Source organism: Belonocnema kinseyi, chromosome 7, assembly GCF_010883055.1.
Source record: "Belonocnema kinseyi isolate 2016_QV_RU_SX_M_011 chromosome 7, B_treatae_v1, whole genome shotgun sequence".
Lineage (NCBI taxonomy): Eukaryota > Metazoa > Arthropoda > Insecta > Hymenoptera > Cynipidae > Belonocnema > Belonocnema kinseyi.
The window spans coordinates 107,481,542-107,508,379 of NC_046663.1; the positions used below are offsets into that span (position 1 = coordinate 107,481,542).

A 26,838-nucleotide genomic window follows, 5' to 3' on the forward strand; every position below is an offset into this window, starting at 1 on the left:
AATTTGCATCACTGGCATTATTTTGAAATTTATTTGCCTCTGTGCATGATTTTTCGTCATTTTTTGAGGTTATGGCTCAACCATGACGTGATGGGTGATTTTCGATACCGAATTTGAATTCAGCGCCCCAAAATCTATAGGAATACGTATGTCTTATTACCAGATCCGCACACTTTTTTCTTTTTGTGTGGCTGTGTTATTTAACTTATTTATAATCTCTATTTTTAATGTCCCGTTATTGTATGATTAATAATCTCCGCTAACTTCCGGTTTATTACAGAAAAATATAGAGTATTAAAATACATTATGCAATTTTTTACAAATCTAGTCTTAAAAAGATAGAAGTAATAAGGTTTAATTTTACATACCCCACTAGCTTTTCGCAGCGAAACATTTTGACTATTCCTTTGGCTGGTGAGTCGCGCATTCAATTTGTCATCTTTAGCTGCAACAAAAAATAAAGATAAATTAAAATATATCATATTATTGATAAATCGAACTTCACGTTTGTAAAATAGTCTCTTTAATAGAAGCAATTACTCCTAGTTTTACCCATAGAAATTATAAGAAAGAAGGACAGGTCACCATCAATTTAATTTTCTTAATGGGTATTGCAGGAAATAAAAGTTTACGCAACGTTCTAATTACGTTTCCTTTTCAGTTGTAAATTCATTTTGTTTTCAGTAACCCATTCAACTACAAATTATAGTTGTATTGCTTGCTCAGCAAATTGATTTTGTTACTCCTCCATAAACTGACACAATTAAATGACAAAAGAACTGGTCACAGGAATGAACATACAATGTTATTTTGACGTTTACATAAAAGAAAAAGATTTAATGTTCTTATTTTCAGCTTTCGGAGGGTTCAAAAGAGTTTAGGCATAGTTCAAGTGTTATTATTTTAATTAAAAAAGGAACAATTTGTAGTTAGTAAAATTTAATATATTTTGTGCATATAATTATTATTTACAAATAGAAATCAGACCCGATAGTAATTTTGATAAGCTTAGCAATATTTGGAACTATTTTTGCGTTCTTATTGGTTGTATAATTGAAAATATTTGAATTTTGAAAAATAAATGCAATGTGCTAGAATCTTCAACTATATTTTGTTATCGATATCTTAAATTATAATTAAAAAGTCATAAATTTGAACATTTAATGAACTGATAAGGGTGTTTGTGAAAAAGTTAACAATTTTAGATAATCAGATTTTCGAAACGAAAATTATTGTTAAACCATCTAAAATATTTTTGTTAAATTAAGGACAACTCAAGGAAGTATGCAATTATAAAACTTTATAAAAAATATTACGCAAAAATATAGTGATCATTGCCGTCATCTGGGATCAAGGATAATAAATCGACATTAACCACACTAGAATCTTCATAAGTACAAAATTAACAACTTTAATCCGCTTTATGAATAGTTCGAATAATTATTTTCGAGATTTAACCTGCAATAATAATGCAACGCGAAGAGACAGTAAACATTGGGCATACTTTGGTGTGATTTTTAATAAATCTAAAATATTAAACCCGAATCTTGATTTTTACCTTTTTTTTAGCTTGCATGTGCGTCTGTGTGTACATCAAATATTGAAAAAAATCATGTTCACACTATTTAGCATTTTTTCGTTTTAACTTTTAAGTTTGGGCGAGGTATTTCAAAAATTTATTATTCAAAGGAAAAGCGGAAAATGACGTGGACTCGTGGGCTTAAAGTGGTCAATTTTTTGGCAATCGCACATTAATTTTTAGTTTCTGCTCCAGTTTATGAACAGGCACATCTTTTTTGAAGTAGTAAATGTTTTTCTTAATTACATTTTGCAGATTAATTCAAAAGTACAAATACGACATCCTTTCACGTTATTCTCTAATCATAAATTAAATTTTTTCATAAAAAGTGTTAAAATTGCAGAAACTTTTAATAGTATTGGGAATGATTAAACTACGATAAGGGCTTGTTTTGAAGGAAAAATGAACTCGAAGTTAATTTTTATTAATTTATATATGAAATATTTTTTATAAGATGGAAATTCTATTTAAAACTATTTTTTTGTATGATAAATTGTTTTTAGTATTCAATCAGTGTATTATATTGTACACAAAAATCGTGAAAATACTTTCATGTACAAATTAAAATACGTATTTAAAATTGTACCTACTCTTTCTAGTTCCACTTTTCGGCACCAGGTGGCGAAATGGTAGACCACTATGTTCAATAGACAGTGATTCTATAACACTGACTGATGTTTCAGTAGAAAAATAAATTTTTGGTCAGCCACGTATTTCTAAAATCACTTTTATTTCTGGATTCGTGGATCTTCTTAATAACATAGCACATATTACACTTTACATGCATTTAAATCTGAAAAACTCACAAATCAATGAAAACGCTGATTTAAAATACGGATTCATAAAAGAATTTTTTTATTAGTCGTCCAATTTAATGATTGGGTTTCAAAACATTTTTACAAAATTGAAAGTCCTGATTTAAGATTTGAAACGTGAAACCATAGCGCTTAAATTTGTAATTAAATAATGCTATCATAAAAATTATTTCAGCTATACTGGTTACATTAATAAAAATCCGTCATTGGCTTCTATCAGTTCCTGGTACAAGGCACTATCGGATTTTTTTAACACGGATTAAGGGCATGTGACACAGCCAAACAGCTATATTACCAACCTCACTTTATCAGTTCACTCAGGGGGCTGACACGATTTTCGCTTTTGCAGTAGAGGCGCGAGTCAGTTTTGTGAAGTGCGGCGAGTAGTGAAACATTGGCGTGGTCCCTGCGACGCCCGGTTTGCATATTGTACGTTATTAGTTTGCATATAAGAACTCGTGCTATGTCATAGCTTTATAGTTTATTTATCGAATTTTATTCAATTACGGATAAATGTGATATACAAATGGGGGCGCATCGATGTGTAGCACAGAACTGTCGACCAGGGTACGACTCAACCCGCTCCAACGGAGGAATAAAAGTGTTTTTTTTTCCATTCAAAAAAATGAGGTTAACCATTAGCAGCAAGTAATTAAGCGTGATTAAAATAATTTTAATTTGAAACCTGGACAGGTAGTGTGTGAATATCACTTATTAGAAAAAACAGATAATTTGGAAAAAGGAAGATGTAGTTCCTAATGGAACTCTTATGGTGTAAAGTATTACGGTTTGTTGAAACCGATGTCCTTTAACCTAAAATAATTGAATGACTCTGACGGTTTCATGACTACATTGATTTTTTAATTTTTGATATATTCTTCTTGTTTTCAAACTTTTATATTATTGTAATAATGTGTAAAATTGCAGTTTTAATGGTTTTTAACATTTAAAAAATGTTTCAAAATCCTTACTATCTTTAGGGAAAATGTAAAAGTAACATTAATGACACTTTTGAATTATTGTTGAGCTTCGACATTTATTTAGAATTACATTAATATATTATTACATTCAAGTATTAAAGTAATTTATAATTGTAAAATAATGAATTTCTTGCAATCAGAATAGTAAATGAAGCCTACATTAAAATCAGGGGTTTTGCCATCTCAATTTCTAAACTGGCCTGAGCATTTGCTCGAAGGCTGCTAAAAAACCTCTTCGTCAAATAAAGTGCGATTTTTGAAAAAGCATTCTGAAATCTCTAATAAAAAAATGAGCCTTTGGACAATGCTCATGATATTTGCCACCATAACCGTTCCATCAGGAGCTAAAACTTCGTTTTTACAAATTATCTGATCCATTAAAAAGTGAGATTCACACACTACCTGTCTAGGTTTAACAATGAGATCCTTTTAATCGCGTTTAACTGCTTTTTACCAATGTTCAATCTCATTTTTTGAAACATAAAAAAACACACTTTTTTACTCCGTTTGAGCGGGTTCACTCGTACCCTGATCGACAGTTAGGAGTTATACATCCATGTCTTTACTCCATATTTAATTCATATCTCCATCCTTGCTTGATTCAAGCTTACAGTTTTTAAATTACCTACTAAGTCCAAAATATGACAAAAACTGCGAAAAATACTAATTTGCCCATTATTCCAATCAGCTTCCATTTGAATGTAGGGCGTCGCGCTAGTGTTTCATTTTCTGTCGTCGGTTGCTATACAATCGAACTAAATCTCGATTCACCTAAATGTCATTTCAATTAAAACTCTATAGTTTGTGCACAGCGGATGGTTTTGCTCGAAAGAGGGTCGTGTGCGTCGTTAGAAAGTAGGATGCGGTGACTGAGTTGACAATAATTAAAAAAATAGTAAATGTAATAAAGTTGAATAAAACTATAAGTTGTTTTTAATTTAGTAAAGTGAATTTGGATAAATGTAAAGGCAATTAAATAAGTTCAATAATAGTTACATTAAGTGAAAAGTGACCGGTTAATAAAAAGTGTATTTTTTCGTAATTTTTTATTTTGATTCGCCGTGAATGATTTTCTGTATGGGGTTATAGATTTTTTGTTTATTTTAAATTTACGAATTGTATTGACTTTGATTAGGATCTGCGCACGAAAAACGTGAAGCTGTTGTTCAAAAATTTAATAGTGGTATATTAATTTGAGGCTATGTGCGTGACAATATTTTGTTAAAAACTTTATCACAGTTATTAGGTACGATGAGGCGTCGTTCGCTAATGTCGAAGGCTTTAAATTAGAATTCTTCAAAACTTGAATTACACGAATATGCATATATCTTATAATAATATGTCTAATGACATAATACATATTATTATAAGATATATGCATGTTCGTGTAATTCAAGTTTTGAAGAATCCTAATTTAAAGCCTTCGACATTAGCGAACGACGCCTCATCGTACCTAGTAACTATGATAAAGTTTTTAACACAATATTGTCACGTACACAGCCTCAAATGAATATACCACTATTGAATTTTTGAACAACAGCTTCACGTTTTTCGTGCACAGACCCTAATGAAAGTCAATACAAATTGTAAATTTTAAATAAACAAAAAATTTATAACCCCATACAGAAAATCATTCACGGCGAATCAAAATGAAAAATTACGAAAAAATACACTTTTTATTAACCGGTCACTTTTCACTTAATGTAACTATTTTTGAACTTATTTAATTACCTTTACATTAGTCCAATTTCACTTTACTAAATTAAAAACAACTTATAGTTTTATTCAACTTTATTATATTTATTATTTTTTAAATTATTGTCAGCTCTTCTTTATCGATGACTCGGAGTCTGCATGTCACACCGCCAACCGTATATTTTTGGTACAACTCAGTCACCGCATCCAACTTTCTAACGACGCACACGACCCTCTTTCGAGCAAAACCATCCGCTGTGCATAAACTATAGAGTTTTAGTTGAAATGACAATTAGGTGAATCGAGATTTAATTCCATTGTATAGCAACCGACGACAGAAAATGAAACACTAGCGCGACAATAAAGTACTTTTTCCTGAACCTCGATATTTTGTGAACGTTCGAATTTTTTTACAAATAAAATATCGGTGTCAAACTTTGAGAAATGCAAGAGCCGAGGGAACACCGTTAAAGTACAAAGTTTAATAATAAAAGATGCAAAAAAAATATTTCAACTAAATCTTATCCGGCATACAACGAAAAACTCGGCTATCAATTCCATCGGTATCAGCCGGTACACTGGAGGCCACTAGACGAGGCTCTAACAGCTGACTCGTCCTACGTTATGAGTCCTTTGTTGTGTGCCGGATAAGGTTTAGTTGAAATATTGTTGTTGACATTTTTTATTATTAAACTTTGTATTTTAAGGTAGTTAAGTGTACTCTAATGCAATTTCCAAAGTTGCAGCTCGATATTTTATTTACAATAAAATATTCAGTGAACTGATAAAGTGAGGTCGGTAATATAGGTATTTCGCTGTGTCACATGCCCTTAAACGTAAATTAAAAGGTTTTAACATAAAATCATGAATTTAATTAATTCTATGAGTGTAAAGGTGTAAATGAGAATTCTCAAGCTATCAAATAATGTAAATATTAGTGATGAATTCCAAAGAATTGCAAATGACTCGTTGAGTATCCCAAAGAATTTATGAAGAATTTCTAAAAAAATATTGATAAATTGCGGAGATTGAAGTGTGAATTCCAAAGAATTCATAGTGAATTTTATAGAATCTCAAGTGAATTCTAAAGAATTAAAAATGATTAAGAGTGTGGAAAATGTAATTGTCCATGATTACAAAGAATTTAAGGTGAAATCCGAAGATAAAATTGTGAATTCTATAGCATTCCTAGTCAAATATAAAAACTTACGAAGAATTAACAATAATTTCTAAATAATTCATATGAGATTTAAAAGTATTTCTTCTGGCTTCCAAAGACTTTCAAATAATCCAAGGTGAATTCCAAAGAATTTAAGGTAAATTCAAAACAAATTTTACTATCTACAACGAAAATTTCCCCACGGTTATTATTATGAGATGGCCCATCATTATTTGGTCCCTTATGCGAAATGATACCTCATAGATGTATCATTTTGATTATTCATCATGGTAGAAAAGCGCTATTTTAGCCCTGTTTTACAGACATGAAAACCGTTTGAAGTCATTTGTTCGTTATGACAAATTATAAAGCGTATAAAACTTCAAATGTGTTTAGCACAGTACGGTAAAATTTTCGCAGTACAATCTCATAAAGTGGTGACCTAATTTATAATACTAAATTTAAATACACAACCAATTTTAAAGAAAAATTCGGGTTGGGAGTAGAATCAGAAGTTCTGGGCCTAGCAAATCTAGGGTGCTCCATAAACTACGTTACTTATTTGAGACATAGAGAATCACGCCAAAAAACTAATAATGGTAACAGGTGGAAGAAGGGAGGCAGTGTAAGCTACTTTTTGAACTTAGATAATGTTTAGTATCATGTTTTCTAAAAACTTTGTCTGCTGATAAATTTGAACAAAGTTTGCGAATTTGTCGAAAGACGGCTTTCGAACGGTACAATTCAATACAAATATAATAAGTTTCACAATCACTTTCATATTTCAGACTTCACACTCTTTTGGAAAATATTTTTCTTGATTGAAAATTCCTCTACTAGGTTGAGGATTTAACTATTTTGTTAAAATTTTTTTTTTTCGTTTAATTTTCTGGTAACAAAGTCATCTTTCTTGGTTGAAAGTGAACTTGTATGTTGAAAAATCAAATTTTCGAGTTGAAAGTTCAAATGTCTTCCAAAAATGCATCTATTGGTTTGAAAATTTAACTGTTTTTGGTTGAATTTTAATCCTTTTTTCTTGAAAATTCAACCATTTGGTTGAAAATGCATCTTTGTGGATTAAAAATTCAACTATTCTTATAAAGTCGGTTTTTTCGAAGAAATTTGAACTATCTTCTTAAAAATTCTTATTTTTGGAATGAAAATGCATTTCTCATGGTAAAACAGTAATCTTTCTTGGTTGACAATGAACTATTTTGTTAAATATTCAACTGTCTTCGAAAAAATGCGTCCATTTGGCTTAAAACTTCAATTCTTTTGTTGAAAACTTATTTCTTTTGCTTGAAAGCTCAACTGTTTGGTTGTGAATACCACCGTTTGTTTAAAAATTAATTCTTTGGTGTGTAAAATTTTGTCTTTTTGAGGTGAAAGTTCATCACTGTTAGCAGACAATATTAGGAATTCAAAGTGCTTTAAGATTCCTGTAGAATGCCTGGAGGATTATTATTTCACCTTATGAAAAGAAATTCTTAAAATTTTTAGAAGTTTAGAAATTCAGCGCGGATACATACCATCGACGTTAGTAAATTTCGGTAACAGGAATTTTGTCTTATTATTTTGACATAAAAATAGGCTTTTCCTCTCCTGGTTGACAAACTGTAAATAATTGGAATTCTGAGGATTTAGAATTAAATCAGATAATATTTCAAGTACAACTGTGCACTATTTTTTGATTGTTCGAATAAACAAAGCGCATAATCAGGAATTTGAGACCTTTCAAGTGGAACAGAAGTGAGAAATCGCTTTAATCGACGCTGACGCTAATGGACTATGTGGCCCGACACGTTGTATAAGGATGATTAGTAATCCTCGCGCAGGATTAGGCAAACGAATAATTAGGTTTACGCTCAGCCTTCGTTCGTTAGCAGAGCTTCGCATCCAGAAGCCGGTTAACTGTCGAAAATGACAAATCCCAAAATCGGATTATCAAATGCATTAAGTACTTGAGTACTTCAAAGAACATAAAAAAGGGAATAATTTCATCAAAAGCAACCCTTGTATTGGTATATTGCCCCGATAAAAATTTCTGGTAGCGTTACAAAAATTACCGCTGATGCATTCGTATTTTTCCTCACATCACGTACCGATTCCTTTTTCTATCTTTTTATTTCGAATGCGAGAAACGTTGAGGTGCTGTCCCTTATTCAGGATAAATAGTGTTAAGAGACAGAAATTGATTAAATATATATAATAAAATTGATTAAAATTAAATGATTTTATTGATATATTCACAGGAAATTTAAATTTGCCTTAGTTCTCTTATTGTCCCTGAATTCCTTAATCCCAATGAAAAGATCCTTCAAGGAAAGTTACTGCGATGATTTTCAGGAAACTTGCGATTTTTCTTTTCGATCTAAATTCCTGTAAAGAATTGTTAGGGGGTTTCCCAATACGTACGTACTTATGATAGTAGATTTTTCGTGATTAATTTCTGAAAACACTCAGGGTTTTTCTTTAGGATCTGGATTAATGGAAACAATGCCTCGGGTTTGCCCAATATCTCGATCTTGATAATGAGTTTTTTACTTTTCAAAAGTATGAAGCTATAGAATCAGTGATATAAGAAAAAAGAAAGAAAGTTTCAACGAATTTTCGCATTTAATTTAGTAGGTTATCTCTACCGGATTAAAAATAAATTGAAACTATAAGTAATTGGAAATTTAATTACATTTTGAATAGCTTCGAATAAGAAATATATATTAACAGCATGTAGCTTAAAATTTTTGGCAAAATATGTTGAAAGTCATCTAAAATACGAAAATAGTGCAAATTGTAATTGAAAAAATTCGTAATAAAATATTAAAGAATAAGCAGTTCTCAATGTTCTTTGGCTCACTTTAAAAAGAAATTTCTGTTGTAAGTACGAAAGGTTTTTTATTTGTTTCTAGGCATAGAATAACTTACATTTCTCTCTCCTACATTTCTCTTTTCTAAAGTCTCAATTTGATTCCATTGCCATCTCTCATCCAAGAATGCTCTACACTTTCCTTACTTCTATGTTTCTATAATTGAACGCGAGACTCACATTTTTCACTCATAGCTTAAACCCTGTCATAAACTTTACCCCTCTCCATCCACCTCTCAAATTAACTAAAAATTTACATATATTGTTGTATTTTTTTTACTTTAAGTTTCACGCCTGGAATCTTTATTTATTTAATCCACTCTGCATTCTACTCAATTTCAACCTATTCACTACATGCTTTATATTTTTAACATTCTTCACTTCAACTCTCCTCACTTTGCTCTTCTTTCAAACATTTGCTGTATTGTGCTCACTTTTTTCTTCTTCAATCTGTTTCTCCCCCTTCTTATTTTATTCTGCAACCACAATCCATTTACAACTAGTTTTGTCTTTCCACATGTAGCCGTCTCCTCATTGTCCTCTGCTTTACTTTTCCATAACCCATGTCGAAGAGAGACAAAAGCGAAAAGCCTTCGTCTCCTCCATCCATTCACATAAAAAACGAAAGATAAAGTTTACATCGATTCCAGGTGAAAGATTCACTGCAACAAAAAATAACCCTGCCGGATATACTTTACATTAATCGAAGATAAATGTCGATTTTTAACCTTGCCAAGATAATCTTTCGCCTTATGATCGCTCCATTTTTATTCGAGATGTAGCGAGAATTGCAACGCCAGCGCTATCTATCGTTGTTCAACGTTATTAAATTGAAGGGAACTGGGGAGTCCCACCTGTCAGTTGCTTTTTTGTGCTATTCGCTAAATAGTAAGGTAAATTTCTTTTTCGTGTTTTCTCTTGCTGATTCTTCATGTTTTACCGAAATTTGCTGCTAAAAACACCGTAGCAGTCGATAGCTTTTATTCCATCGTAGGATAAACTTTCGCCAAATAGAATGTAAACTTTAACAGCAAAGAATTTTACATTCAACAAAATTTAACTTAAGTTTTTTCTGTGTTATCAGCATTAGTACTCAAACTACAGCTGTTTCTAGCAACCTGTCCTACTTCCTCCTGCGGACTCCCAGTACTTGCTTCATCCCTTAGCTCCCTTCGTGATTTTATGTAGTAGATGTCATGCGTGTCGAATCTCCAATGTGTCTCCTGTAATCTATACCCTTGTTTTGCTGATGTACTTCTCCTCCCTCAATATCGTCACCCAAATCTGAAAAAAAATGGTGGAGAGTTGGAGAAGGAGATGGACTTGTCGTCCCGAAAATTCAGAACGTCTCGCCGATATTATGAAATTTATTTGACTACTCATCCTGAATTATAGGACGATGAGACACTTGGATATTTAAAGGATTTTCATAGAAAATTGATGACTAACACTAGGCTCATAATGAGGGGTGCGATGACACCCCTACGATGAAAGAAAGAACAAATTGTACTTTCTAGCTAACTTAATGTGACTCTCAGACGCTCCGTGTAGATTATAAATAATCAAGAAAACTTTTTCAATCATTTCTGCTTATTAAGAACACTCACGAAATTGATTTTTGTTACTCAATAAGCATTTCAATTACTTTAAAAAGATAAATTATTTTTTAACAAACTGATACCAAATTATGCCAAATTAAAATTGATTTTATTTTATTTTCATGAGTATTGTTGTAAATGAAAAAGAGTGTGAGCAAATATACACTCTAAGAATTAGAGGATCAAGGCCGTAGCCAGAAAAAAATTCGAAGGGGATATGCAGCGTCACACAGGAGAGTATATGTATATAATGTACATATTTCAAGAATTTCAGGGGAAGGGGGTGATAAAACCTAATACCCCCCAGGCTACGGCCTTGCAGAGGATGTTTCATTAACAGTTACGTAAGTATAATCTTGTATAATTTGGATTTCGTATCACACACACTGCGATCGGATTATTTTGTGAAATCGAATCAGCCTATTTTTTACCTCGACAACGGCACCATCTAAAACGCGAATATATATATATATATATATATATATGTATATATAACAGCGCTTCCACCGTTCTTTCGGTTTTGATTCCTCTAGAATAAAACCGAAGGGCCTATGACAAAGCCACCGAACGCGTCCTCGGGTTGCGTATAGAGGGTCCCTGTACCAAAGGTTTCTGCTGAATATGGTTACAAAAATAAATAGGCATTCGCGGACAATTGTCCAGGGGTGGTCTTGAAGGAATTAACCCCCAAGCAGAGGTGTGAAAACCGTGCCGAAAGCTGAATGGCACCTGGGTGAGGTGTCTAGAACGGTGACTCTGGTATACCGGGCGACCTCTCAGAGTACGCAGCCTTAATCTTGCATGCGGGGCTCTACAAGGATGGACGAACCCCTTTCCCTAGCTTCTCGCGGGAACAACAATGACAACACCAAACATAGTTGTAGTAAGTGCGGTTCAAAGCAACAGAACGCGCAGGGCTCTCGACAAAGGGTCGGCCAACAATGCCGACCAATCTAGAGTTGGGGGAGCCAATGAAAATGGATTCAATGCGATCGATCGGCGGGATCTCGCGACCTTTGGATGGACGGAGCGACTGAATCACGATTTGCTAGAGTGCTACGATGCAAGTGTGGCCCCTGAACGGGGTTACATGGCACGGCTGCATGCTCTGTGGTGCGAGAAACAGCCGGAGCTATCGCACTTTTCGCAGCAACGTCTGCGAAATCATGCTGAACTACTCCGAAAAAGGGGCTATGTAAGTGGAACACCTACTCTACCACAGCTAGAACAAGCCGGCAAAAGACACTAAGACCAACACTAAGACCAACCGCGGGCAGGCATCGAATAGTGGAAGAGCGATGCTTTACGACCCGGAGAAACATCAACACCAAGGTTTCTCTCAAGCTTAAAGATCTGACTGAAATGGATGAGGAGCTTCGTGGACATTTTTCCGGAGAATCCGACCTCTGGGTTATCGATTATTGTGTGTATAATGCAGCGAGAGCTTTGGCCGATGCGAACCGTAAAACAAAACCAACGGTTGATCATAAGACAAAAAGACGAATACATCAACTTGCCATAAAGATAGGCTGGTCAAGACAGTACGCGTCCCGCATTCAGTGTGTGATTGACTACATCACATCTGGCAGGAATTTTACCGCCAAGGTTCGAAATTTCGCGCGCGAACTCCGGACCCGTTATCACACAATTAACAAGTCAAAGCTGCTTACCATCAGGCAGCATATTGTTGAGAGAATACGGATACTATCTGACGCTAAGAGAAGTCTAGAGCGGAGGAGTTATGTGTTGCCCTCATAACACCTGATAAAGAATGCCTACTTCGACCTTAACATACCGTCGCCACATTTTGAGCCAAGCATCCCTGCGTGTCAGCAATATGCTAGAACACTTGCGGGAAAAATGTAGAAGGCGGTTGTCCTTGGGTCGTTCCGTGTTCTTAGGGTGCACGAGGCTTTTGCTGGATCGTCGTATTGATTCCTTTACAGACTGTAACCACCTATCTCACGGTCGTGAGATGTGGTTGTGGCTGAAATTTTACCACGATTTCGATGGGAGCGGGTGCAATTTGCCAGATTAGCACCCGCTCCCGGCGAAAGTAATATTAGGGCTAAAATTTTTCGCGCTTTAAAGTTGCGAACTCTATGGACTAAGAGCACAGAATTCGAGAACTGAGAGCAAAAGAGTGTCGCCCATTGCCTGAAACAATACAACTAGATAATAAAGTTTACCTGACATTTGGGTAAAATGAGATGTCGATTACCTACCAGGTAGGCAAAATGATTTGAACTGTTAATTACATTTTCAATCAAAGAAAACAAAGTTTTCTTTTTCTTGCTACAACCAGATTCTGTGGAAGGTCATCCACTTACTACGCACATCCTTACACAATTTGTCTTAAACAATTACATTAGATTACAATACATTACATATAATATAGTCGCACGCTTTTAATGATATTAATGATTTAAAAAATCGAAAACGCTGTGACGGGTTCCGAACCACCTACTCTAAGTTAAACGCGTTCGATCGCTAACGACTAGACCTCACGGTTAACTTAACACTTAGAATATCGAGAAAAAAATCTCGGCTATAAAGTTAAAGTACGAGTACGTCAGAAACGTACAAAAATATCTAATCTCCGTTTCATCGAAATTTCTTATTTTAATATTTTATTAATAAGCGGGCTTATAAATTTATAGGAAGTAAAAAAAAACATTGGATAATTTTTTGATTAAAAATTTTGTAACCTTAAAACCCTAAATTATTAAATCTTCAATATTTTAAATTTTTCCAAAATTGAACATTAACAACTTACAAATTAAATAAAATCCAAACTAATGTATACATTTGAATATTTTCTGAATTCCTACAATATTAACCGAAACTTAAAAATGTTAAAGTTTGTACGTGAGACATGGCTTTAAACTTCAACCCTGATAATTTTGACGTCCCTAGCGATTCTCATTTTACCTTACTGTTGTTCAATTCTTCTCATAATAAAAGTAAAACTCCAAAAAATTCTGCAATCTATACTTGTTTTATGTGAATCGTTAATACCACAGAAAATAAACTTTATATCATTCATTTAAAAAAATTTAATACAAATTTAATACAAATTTAATGAAAGTATAAAATATTTATAAAATAAATTTAATTAAAAAATTTAATTTAAAAAATACAATCCTGATGTCAATTATTGCATAACAGAATTTTCAATTTTGAACTTGAGAGTTTATATAACTCTTTGGTAATATTTATGGTTCTGTTTTGTATCAAATCCTAAAATAATTGAAAACTTGATCTAAATGAAGTAATGTCCTCCATTTACCGAACTATTTGGGTAAATTTTAATGAACAAATTTTCTACGTGTAGTTTTCGCGCAAAGCGTGATAAAATCAAGGAGCAGGTGCTGTGAATTAATCTTCCGAAATTTCTCTCCGTGTGGTATCTTGGAAGTTATTTAAGCAATGTTAATGAAAAAGACCAGTGAATATCAATTTATTTTAATCACAAATATTATACTCCGCTTTAAAATTAATAATTTACTAGAAGATTTTTTTGTTAATATTTAATTGAAATTCCAAATTCTTCTGAATTCGTGGCGCTGTCGTAGCTATCAATAGGTTCTACTAATTCAAACGACCAAGTTCAGGCATCGGAGTCCCGCTGTACCGTTCTAAATCTCAAACTGACAAGCGCTGACGTGATAACAGTTAAAACTGTGTTTTTCGTGGGCAAATCATTTAATATTTATAAAATTAAGTGATTTTCTGTTAAATAACTTTTGCATACGTCTGGTTTTGAAATTGCGTCGTATGCGCGATATGTGATTACGCAGCACTGCGTGCTTCCTCACTTAGGGGCCGTCCACAGAAAAAACTGGGGGTTCACTAAAGTTGCGGCTCAAATAAAAGTTTGTATCATTTGGAACTTGAGCTCCAATAGATACCTGTAGAGAGCCAAAAGGTTTCGTTTAGAGCGCTTTTGAGAAGAACATGAAGACACATTCACAAACTAAATACTTGCAAAGTAGGGTTGGTAAGTTAGGAATCGATTTACAGTTATCGACAACTTTGCTACATAACCTGAAACTATTTTAATTGCGGTCTGATTTTTAAATTTAAGTATCTTAATTAAGTTATGTCTATCAGAATTCGATTACATGGTGTGCTTTAAGGTAAATATTGTGTTATTAATTAAACATATTATTCAAGTGGGCGAAGCGAAAAATAGGTTCTTTAGAAATTAGCTCAATTACAATTGAGATCCTTTATAACCCCAAGCATGGTATCATTTAGAGCTCATTTATCTTTTCTTAATGCGGCTGGTTTCGACTGTTTTAATCAAATAAGTGACAGAGTATCTGATACAAATATTTAAGAGAAAGCTCTACTTTTAAACGAGAGGTTCAAACAGGCTCGCAAACGTTTAAAGTACGTAAGCAGGAACACATTTATTATAATGGGTAACAGCAAACCTTTTTCTTCATTTCCGTTAAATATTTAGTTTACCCTTATCTCCATATTAGAAAAACAATATTCAAACAATGTATCTTTTACCACGCAGTAAAATCCACCCGAATTGGTGAACACGCCCCTGACTTTTTTACGTCCGGAGCCAATCTAAATCTGGGTTGGCTTCGCCCACTGCCAGTCAAAAACCGATCCTAAATTCAGGGTTCACTGCATATTTCATTCTCTCCTTAATTAAAAAAACAAACAAATGCACCTACTATTTTATAACTTTTTTATTATAAATAGAAAGCACTAAGTCTCTGAGAAAGACTTGGGGTGTCGCAGCACCCCATATTACCAAAAGAAGTAAAAAAATTAGACTTCTAGCCTGGAGTTAATTATTTTATATATTAGAAAATTTTAATTCGCAGCAGATAAAAATATTTAAATTGGTTACAAATTGCTTTCTCTAGCTTGACTTAACCATTTTGCCTAATGTAATGGAAAAAGGCTACGATTATACCGATAGGTCGTTTTGATACAAGACAAATTGAACTTTAAAATGAGCCCATGAACTTTGATAAATTTTTACTGTTTCAGATGTTATTTATAATTTGGTTTAAATTAAAGTTTTCACTATTTTTGCAACAACTTCTTTTAAAATAAGTCAAATTTTGAGGTATTAATTGAAAAGAATTCAAAACTAACCCTCTTATACTCCCCCCCTACGTTCCCTTTCCATCCTAATTACCCCTATTTCCCCTCCCTTCACTAACTTGTTTCTCATATACTTTCCCCTCTTCTCACATCCTAGCTTCTAATCGCCTTCCACAACCATCACTTTCCCTCCCCTGTTTACACGAACTGCACAGCTAGCCCTCGCCACACTTCCTCGCACTACCCTACCACATTTCCAATCCTTTCTCCTACTTCTCGTCCTTTCATTTCCTAAACACTATTTCCGTTAACTCACTTTAATTAATAAATAAAAAAACACTGTGCTGTCTCGAAATATGATGAATTACAATAAACAGGAGAAATTACACTGTCAGTAGACAACTGATTGACGCGTCCCTTTCAGCCTTGCCTGACAGGCCCCTTTTCGCCAGTTAAAACTTTTCAATTTCCCACCCTTGACCTTCAGGCCCTACGCTTTCTCTCCTATCTACCAACGTTTCCTTTTTACTTGAAAACTAAGCTTCTCTTTAAAATAAAACATCCTAACTGAAATAGTGACAGATATACTATTATACTTTGTTATCAATTGTTACATTGCGCTTAATTATTCAAACTGTATCTACTTACAATCTTTATTACATAGACCTTTAATTTTCTTATTTTTTCATGTAATTGCCCAAACATTCCCCCCCCCCCCTGTAACTCCTGATAATTAGGAGTGCGGGTCACACTTTAAGGGCACATAATTTTATTACTGGTCATCGGTAAATCCTTGTGGCAGTCTTCATGTCGACAACTCGAGTTCTTCCGCCTTTTCCCGGGTAGGCGGCGATAACTTTTCCTCATCTCTACTCGTTTTTGGAACAATTTTTAGCCAATATAAGCAACAAATCGCCGATTTTAAGCGGTGGCTTTTGAACTCGCCATTTAGCTATTCAGTTGATACCTGGCAGGTATTCTTTGACCCAGCGACGCCAGAATTGATCTGCTAGTGCTTGTGAAATTTGCCACTGCTTGCATAGAAGATCTCCTTTAGCAGCTACTAATGAAGTCTCAGGATCACGTGGTTCTCCTTCAAGGACGGGTAGCAGGATCTCATTTGGGGTTATACGTCTGATATCCGCAGGATTATCAGAGACATGCGTAAGTGGTCGATTGTTCATTGAGTATTCTGCCTCAGCAAAAAGTGTTTGTAGTGTTCCCTCCCTTGGTTCTTGCTCGTTGAGCGTTGATTCTAATGCTATTTTAACGGATATCACCAGTCGCTCCCAGCAACCTCCCATATGTGGAGCTGCTGGCGGAATGAAGTTCCACTCAATGCGAAGTTGAGATGTTTCTTGCAGTATTTTATTCTAATCCAACACTTTAACGGCTCTCTTCAGTTTCTTAGAAGCCCCTTTCATATTGTTTTCGTTGTCCGAATACAGTTTTCTCGTATATTTTCTTCGAGCTATCATTCTCCTGAGAGCCATAACTATAGAGTCCGTCGGTAACGATGCTGCGATTTCCAGGTGTACCGCTCTTATCGTCAGACAAGTAAAGAGAACTCCGTATTTCTTCTCTCTTCTGCAGCCGATTGTCACGTAGAGCGAACCAAAGTAGTCAACCCCTGTAAATTCAAAGGGTTGAACTCGCAACTGACAGCGCATAGCAGGTAAAGGCGCCATTCTGCGTGCCACTGGTACCGCTCAGCGCAATGTACACAAACGATAGTCATTCCAGCTAGCTTTTACTACGGTTCTAATCTTCGGGATGTAGAATTGTTGACGCAGCTCGTTCACAACTGGTTCTCTTCCGTGATGTCCTGCTTTCTTGTGATACTTCATTACAAGAAGTTTGGTGATTGGGTGTTTTCCGTCTAAAACGATTGGGTTGAAAGTCTCCGGAGCCTCTCCTATATTAATTCTTACTCGGCCTTGCATCTTGATGGATCCATCTTCCATCTTCACTGGTGCAAGAGGCAATAGTTTTAATTTCTCGGATATGCCTCTTCCTTTCTGCAGTCTAGAAAAGTCTTCTGGGTACGACTCTCGTTGCAACTGAATAATTATTGTCCTTTCTGTCTCTTTTACTTCAAGGGAAGTCAGCTCCCAGGTATCGTGCTCTTTATGCAGTTTTGGCGCCTTTTTGCACCAAATCATAGCGATTCGTTTCATCGATGCTTTCGTTCGCACTATTCGATTTCACAATTAAAATCTGGAAACGTCTATCGAGGCTGGTGTGTTGTCTTCGCCGAACGCGCCACAGAAATCTTTTCTCCGTTCAAGGTCTTCCTTTGAAGTTGACGTTTCCATTCTTTCTTGGGGCCACTTACATTCTGGAAGATTCAAAAATTCAGGACCCGTAAACCAAAGGCTGTTACTTCGTAGATCTAGTTGTCGGTAGTTTCGTGTGGCATCATCAGCAACATTTTCTTTGGTCGGGATCCATCTCCATTCCGTCTGATCCATATTATCAAGAAACTCCGCAATCCCGTGAGCCACAAAGGCTTGGTACAGTCGCGCATCTGATCTCAGCCAACTTAAAACAGTTCTTGAATCAGTCTAATAATGATCGTTTTATCGGGAACGTATGCTGCGAGGCCAGTCACCATTACCGCTGCCTGAAGTTCGAGTCTAGGAATCGTCAACCTTTTTACTGGAGCTACTCTAGTTTTAGCCATTACTAAAGCAGTCCGGATACCATTCTCACCCGTGAATCGTAGATAAGCTGCTGCTGTAAATGCCTGCTCACTAGCATCGCCGAGAACATGGAGCTCTGTCTGTTTACCCACGCTTTCCACTTTCCTTATAGGTCTTCCGGGATTGTTTCGTCCCATTCAATTCCTTTTCGCCAGATATCCTGTAGAATCATCTTGGCTCGGATAGTTAGTACTGCAAACAGTCCTAAAGGATCAAATACTGACATCACTACCTTTAATACCTCTCTCTCAGTTGAAATTTTTTGTCCGCTTATGAGTCCTCCATCTAGTTTTGGAAACTCGTTCGCAGCCGCGAAGTAATCAGTTTCCGGTACCCATGTCACACCAAGGATCCTCTATATTTCTTTATTTTCCAGAGTCAGCTTGCTACCACGTGGAGCTACCGCATCTGGCGGTAACATGGCCAGTACCTCTAGAGAATTTAAAATTCAGTTTCGAATCTCGAATCCTCCTCGTCGATGTACATGAGCTACTTCGTGTGCTCTTTGCGCCGCCTGTTCCGCTGTGTCGACACTGTCGAGGTAGTCATCCATGTAATGTTTGATTGTTATTGCTTCACATGTCTCGGGATAAAGACTCTTATATTCTCGAGCTTTGCGATTTCTGATTTCCTGCGCCACATGGGGTGAAGATACTGCTTCGAAGATCACCTGCATTTCCAGTGTTATTAGTTTATTGCTGTTTTCCAATCGCCACAAGAATCTTTGGCTGCACTGATCTTCTTTCCGTGTTTTCACCTAGTGGAAAATTTCACGGAGATCTGCACAAATTCCTATAGCTCATTCTCGAAATTTAAAGAGTATACCTACGAGAGAATTGTATAGATCAGGACCAGGTAATAATCTATCATTCAAACTTACACCCTGACTTTTCGCTGCTGCGTCGAAAAATAGACGTATTTTTCCAGGTTTGTTTGGATTCACTACTGCAAGGCGTGACAGATACCAGGTTCGTGGAGTAGTCACCCTTGCTTCCTCGCATGTGAGCCTACGTGCGTAACCGTTGTTTTCATATTCTTTGATCTTCTTCTTATACTGATCACTTAGATTTCTATCCTTTTTCATTTTATTTTCAACTGAGCGGAGTCTTCGCTCAGTCATTTTTTTACTTTCTGGTAAAGATTCCTTATCTGTCTCCCAGAGTAATCCCGTTTCCCATTGATCCCCGATCTTCCTTGCCGTCTTTCTCAGGATTTCTTTCGCTCGTTGTTCTTTAGAGGAACGAAAAATCTTTTCGGTAGGAGTCACTCCAAATGCCTCGGTAGACCAAAATTTTCTCAACAATTCGTCGGTCTGTATCTCCTCAGTTGACCGAAAAAAATTGATATGCTCTCCTTGATTGAACCTGTAAGCTTTGTATTTTCCGTATAGAACCCATCCCAGGGGAGATAATGAAGCGATCGGCAATCCTTTATTCCCTTTTACCGATTATCCCGGCAAATACAGATCTTTCATCGTTTTTCCAATCTCATGCTCAATCTTCCAGGATGAATTTCGCGTTATTTAGACCGCCAATCTTAAGCCTGACACGTCGCGACCTGTTATCAGTGAATCACACATTTGTGACCCACTTGCCTCCCAAAGGAGATCTCGTTCCCGTGAGGGCTAGACGATCCGCTATGTTTTCCAAAATCAAGAAAACGGTGGACCCTGGGTCGAGCATTGCATAAGTATCCATTGTGACTCCTTTTTCGACTACTCGCTTCCAGCGCTCGTTAACGTCCAACTTCTGGAAAATTAGACAATTTGGGATTTCGTGTTTTCCCTCACACCACAAGCACTTAGCAGATTGAAAAATGTAAAAAAAAGTAAGGATTTTTGGGTACATCTAAGAACAGCCAAGTTTAGAGCATTATTTCTTATACAAGGGGCGATGGAAAAAATTTGAAAAAATTCAGGAGTATGAGGAAAACTGTTGTGAACCAGCTCTGTATTTATTTTCAATCACCCGGAAGGATGTGTTAGTCTTCTTTTTTGTGAAGATCGCGATATTCTTAGCCATTTTTTTGTTGGAAAACAAGTGACAGAAAGCAGGGGGGGCCTTTTTTTGTTTTATTGCAGTCCGCTGGTGCCATTCTTCGGCTCCTAGTTCTGAGTGCTTGGATGGCACCTGGCCACGGGTCAAAGCAAGGGACCAGCAGCCGGCAGTAAAACAAAAAAGCCCCCCCCCTGCTTTCTGTCACTTGTTTTCCAAGAAAAAAAATGTCTAAAAATATCGCGATTTTCACAAAAAATAAGACTGACACATCCTTAAGGGCGATTGTAAATGAATACAGGGCCTATTCATTAGTTTGCAGTTTGAATCGCTTTAATATCTGTATTAGAACTGAAGACAATGTAGTTGCACATTTTGTACTTTTAAGAAACAATTTTTATTATTTTTTACATTTCTCACCTGCAACTGGTTCACAACAGTTTTCCTCATATTCGTGTATTTTTTCAAATTTTTTCCATCGCCCCTTGTATAAGAAATAATGCTCTAAGCTTGACTGTTCTGAAATGTACCCAAAAATCCTTACATTTTTTTTTACATTTTCAGTTTGACTTCTTGTCAACAGGAGTTTCATTAAATACGCTTCATATATATTATATATTCCGGACGCCTGAATCTTCTTTCTAAGGTGCTGATGACCTTCTCCGTGTTGGTTGAGATTATAAGCAGTGACTGCACTGCTTCTAAAACCTCTTCCTTCAGACATTGTAAATGTTAAAAAATTGATGCCCGCATACTAACTGTTGGTAGTGAATATTCTGCGCGTGTATGTATATTTGTATAAATAATAAGATTCAAAGCGGTGAACAATTTTATACTTTTAAATGCACTTTGAAAGTGGAATGTTCTTTGCACGTTCTCGTTTAACGACACGGGTGTTATCGTTTACTATACTAGATAGTCTAAACAGTCACGTACTTCTATACACCTCCAAGAAACTAGTATCCTTTGAACTTAAATGGTAGCAAGGGTGGATCATGCTTGAAGTAGAAATGAAGATATAATGAATTACAGAGCCTAGAGATTTCTGAAAATGATCAAACATTGAAACAGAGTTTTCTTCATCAATCGTACAAAAACAGTAAATAACAACTTCCTTCGCCAGTTTATAAATTGAAAATGATCAAATAAATAAAGAAAATCTGAAATGTTACCAGTGAAAGACGAAGCATGGAATCTTATCAGAGATAGAAGTTAAATAAAAACTCTTTTTTACATGTGTTGCATAGCTTAACAAGTATCTCATAAAAAGATATTAATTAAATTGATGGACGTATCAATTCGCAGTTTGGTAAAATCTGCAAGTTTTTAAAGTTCGATTGCACATGTCAGGTAAATCGCAGAACTCGGTGATAAGCGTCTCCTATTCAAGCTCATCATCCCTTAAACTAATGCCGCTTATGAACGAACCAGTTTTTTTTGTTTAAAAAAACTTCATTAAATCCCGATGGGGCACAAATGAAACATTAAAATATAATTATCTGTCATTAATTGTAAACAAAATGTCGTTGTTCTGCATTGGAAATAATAAAATGACTCACAAATAGAATAAAATAAAAAATTGATTTGTGGACTTTTGTAGCGTCTTGCCCCAGTCGGGAATTCATGAGAGATACTCTCTTACGCCACACATCCTTCAGTACATATTAAGAAACAATCTGGAATTAAGACAAGCATTTAATTGAAATTTATCCAGAGAAATGCTGGTTTTCAATGCCAGTTTTCTTCTAGTTGTTTTTTAGCAGGTAAATTTATTTAATTGTCTCGAAGTTAAGTATTAAATTATTATCGAACGAATTATCCAAGAATCGACGCCGCGTCGCAGGACAGTGCGGCGAATTAGAAAATTGGGTTTCAAAATGTTCCAGAGCCTAAAATTTTCATTCGATTCCATCTTTTTTTTAAATTATAGCTAATTTAATTCTGAAGAGGTCTGCTGAGGGCGATTTTGCTTAAAAGGCTCTGTTTGTTTGTTATTTAAGTTGCAAAATGCCAAAAAATAATAATTTTTTATATTTGTGCCGCCTGTTCTGTAGCGTTCATTGATTTTACCTCAAAAAGGTGAAAAACTGATAGATTCACAATTGATTGACAAATCCTAATAACTTAGACGAAGTTCATGCAATCTGTTCGATTTTTATAAACAAATTTATGAACAAAATCGATTATTGCTGCTTATTGTTCTTTTTGTCACGTTTTCCCCGCGAGATCGATTGAAATTAATATTACATACATATACATTGTTTGTGCATACAAATTTTAATTAACCGAAAAAAGGTTAATCTTGGAGTTTTACACTACCGTTACTGAAATCAGCTGCGTTGTAAATCTGGTCAAGAAGAGTCTGGATATCATTTCCTAACATACTTTCTCGTTCCTTAATTTGTCACAGAAACTATCAATGTTCACTTCAATGTTCACACTGCCAGGTGCGTGCGAATTCTTGACTCGCGAGTCACTAATGATAAGATGACGAGGGAAATTATTATGTAGAAAGAACTTTAGAAAAGTACGTGATCTATTCTTTGCTTGTACTGCCACTTAGGCGAAAACGGCGGCGTCCTTCGAATGTTATCGAAGGGATCCAAGTCATACCAAGTATTTTCGTAATTTCACAAAGTATTTTCGTAATTTACTCTCAAACTTCGTAACTTTACGTAAAATTGGTAAATTTACGAAAATTTTATCGTTATCCTGAATTTAGTAACAGATATTTGGAAAACTCCGTCACTTTTGCGTCTGACATCTTTCGTAAATGACCGACCATCTTTAACAGTGTTTAGCGTCAACAACTTTCAGGATATTTACGACTTTTTTTTAACTTTTAACTTTTTTAACTTTAATATATAGATTAATGTCAACTAATCGGGCGTTTATCGCTCATTATGTAATGCAACAACATTTGAGAGGAGGGCAAATGCATTTTATTCAGAGATATATTCGAGGCGTCCTAACGATAGGATGCCAACGCACGCAATCGACTAGATGATACTTAACAAAAAATATAAAAATTAAAAAGCTAACCGAAAAGTTAGTGCTAGAAAGTTTTAGTACGCGGAATTGAGAAAGATGAAGCTAGAAGTTGGCCAAAACTGAAAGATGCTCGCTCGGTTCATCAAATCATGAAAGTTCTATCTCGGGCGAGTAAAGCATGAAGGTGCCACTAAATTTCAGGGCAACATTTAGTCGGATTTGACCCACGTCCGAACATACAATTTTTTCTTTTTTTCTCTTCTTTCCTCTAGACAATAGCTTTAAAAATATGATATTTGAAAATGACACATTTTATTAATTCTATTTTAAAATGGACCGTATTAGTGCACTGACACGATTTAAGGAGCATGTTTGATAAAATTAGACACTTTTTTGATAATGGAAAATTAATTTTTAACTTTTTCTTTACACCTCGTGAATGGTGTGTGTCGAAATAAATATTTAAAAAAGTAGTAAAATATATTTTTTTTAATAGAAAGTTAACATTTGTTGAAAAAAATTGGTTATTGCTCTTATTTTTTTCAGGGCAAAATTGGAAAAACTGAAAGTGAGCATGTGTTTTTTAAACATGATCCTACATTGCTATGCAAAAAATAAGTGAAAAAAATCAATATTGAAAACAAAAAAATTATTCTGAAACCGTCTGTGTCAGATGTCTCGAACTTCAGGCCTATCTTCTCGTTTATAACCTAAACGCAAGAAGTGACCTTCATGCTTCGCTCAACCGAGACATAACTTTCATGATTTGACGGAGCGAGCGAGCACCTTTTGGTTTTGTCCACGAAGGAATAATAAGGAGACCTAACTCCGTTTCCCCACTTGGCAACAGAAACATTACCGTAAGTGGTATGCATATTACAGGAAGATCTTAAATTTTCGTTCGCAGGTGTGTGTTGTCCTCTTCCTATACATGAAAAAGTGTGCGAGTGAGAAAGTTAATCAAATTGACTTAAGTTAGAGAGGTTCTGTTCGTTTGTTTTGATGGAGGTGGAAAGGATTTTTTGTTTTTTGTTTGTTCTTAAAGCTCTCACTGTTGACTATGAAATTAAAAAAAAATCAATTTCTAAATTTTAATCCGAAAGCTTAACAAAGGACCCTTGAGTGTCGGCTACTGTATTGATATAGCCTCTCTGCTTGTTATTTACGATCGTATTTTTTTTCAATTTCGGAAAGGACATTTTAAAGCTTTTCAAACATTTAAAAGAGCTACATGGACCTTTGACAAACTTTCTCACTCGCACGCTTTTCCATATACAGGAGGAGGACAACTGGGCACCTGCCCACGAAAATTTAAGATTATTCTGTATTGTCCCTACCACTTACGGTAATTTTTCTATTGCCAGTTTCAAATGGCTTCCCACTGGCAGTTGGGTCTCCTTATTATTCCTTCGTAGTTTTGGCCAACTACTAGCTTCATCTTGCTTAATTCCGCGAGTAAGACTTTCTAGCGCTAACTTCTCGGTTAGCTTTTTATTCTTTTTATTTTTGGTTAAGTATTATAGGCGTTCTGAGCCATTTGCTGCTTTGAGAGTCACAATATTACTATTTTTCCGTAAATAAATATGAGAAACTATTTCGAAATTTGGATTTTTCACTCATCTGTAGAATCAATTTTGTAATATATTTCATAGAAATGAAGGATAATGTATTGGTTTCTGTCTAAATCATTCTGACTAACTTAATTTAAAAATATATTATATTTTTCAATACTCAATTTTTGTCTCAATATTCAATTATGCATTTCAAAAAACATTTATGAGGTTTCATTTTAATTTGCCCTTGAATTTATATCATGATTTTCTACACGTTTCCACACCGAAAAAATATGTAACTATATTAGTTCAATAATACCTTGAACTAATACGCTTCGCATAAATTAGAACTCAGTAGGTAAAAAAGTCGAACTGGATCTCTTCATTTAATTAGTAATTTTATCGGCTTGACTATAGAACTGACGCTATAGCAATACCGAATTACATCGATTAAGTAAGTATTGAAATGGAGCAGTTCTTCATGTAGAACTCGCAACGTTCATAACTTGAATGTCAGCTGTTCTAAAGCATCGAAACAGATACTATTCCACTTTTGTATCGGGTACGTAACGAAATTTGAAATCAGAGTGCGTCGATATAGATATACTCGCTATGCTTTGCTCCGTTCGACTCTGCTGGTTCGAATGACGACGATCAGCGAGGATGCAACGAATCTGTAGCGTTTAAATTTGAGAGCACGTGAGATTTGATATTTAAATAATTATTCTTTAATTTTTTCCCAACATATATTGTCCGGGGCCTCAACTCATCGCAATGTTCATGCGAAGCTCCTAAGTTACAGATTCGTTGGATCCTCGCTGATCGTCGTTATTCGAACCAGCAGAGTCGAACGAAGCGAAGCATAGCGAGTATATCTATATCGACACACGGTGATTCAAATTTCGTTACGTACCCGATACAAAAGTGAAACAGTATCTGTTTTGATGCTTTAGAACAGCTGATATTCAACTTATGAACGTTACGAGTTCTACATGAAGAACTGCTCCATTTTAATACTTACTTAATCGATGTAATTCGATATTGCTATAGCGTCGGTTCTATACTCAAACCGATAAAATTACAAATTAAATGAAGAGATCCAGTTCGAATTTTTTACCTTCTAAGTTCTAGTTTATGCGAAGCATATTAGCTCAAGGTATTATTGAACTAATATAGTTACATATGTTTTTCCGTGCAGAACAAGTCTCGAAAAACATTCCACAGATATTTTTTTGATAATAATAATCAGCTAAGGATATACCATGTAAAATTATTTGATACAGTGAAACCCTTCTATAGCCCTTCCGAGAATTGATTCAGGCGAGCACTCAGGGGTGAACAATCGACACTACTCAAAGACAGTTTGAATTCAAAACATATTTGTTAAAAGAACTGCGGTTTGTTCGATAATGGCTTTTAGTGAAAATGTTATGATCAATGAAATAATATCCATATTTAAAAATCTTTAGGATATGGGAGGAAGAGTAATACCGGAGATGGTAATAAATATACCTGTATCAACCCAAGAGGATGATGAAATTATATATAGTGGAGAATTCTGTTTTATAGCTACAAATTCATATACAGTGAAATCCTTCAATAGCACTTCCGAGAATTGACGCCGCGCTGCAGGTAGGTGTAACAGGAGCTGCGCGCGGTCTATGGTTGTCACTCAGGCGAGTACTCAGACGTGAAAAAACATCCATCGGAGCGGGCTATAATGAATTAGTTCCCACCCACCGTCAGCCCCAAAATCGGTGCTATAGCAGAGTTTCACTGTATCGCTTTCAACGAAAGAAAGATAGACAAGAGTAATAAAGTTCTTATAATTTTGTT

At 35.2% G+C, this 26,838-nt stretch overlaps 1 protein-coding gene across 1 annotated transcript in view; it reads right to left on the bottom strand.

The window, feature by feature from the left end:
* LOC117176603 (pleckstrin homology domain-containing family G member 5-like) overlaps positions 1–26,838 on the bottom strand; it is a 447,084-nt gene that overhangs the window by 125,922 nt on the left and 294,324 nt on the right. Inside the window, exon 5 of the mRNA XM_033366856.1 lies at positions 369–445. Within this exon, the coding sequence (XP_033222747.1) occupies positions 369–445 (77 nt within the window). The remainder of the gene's footprint in view (positions 1–368; positions 446–26,838) is intronic.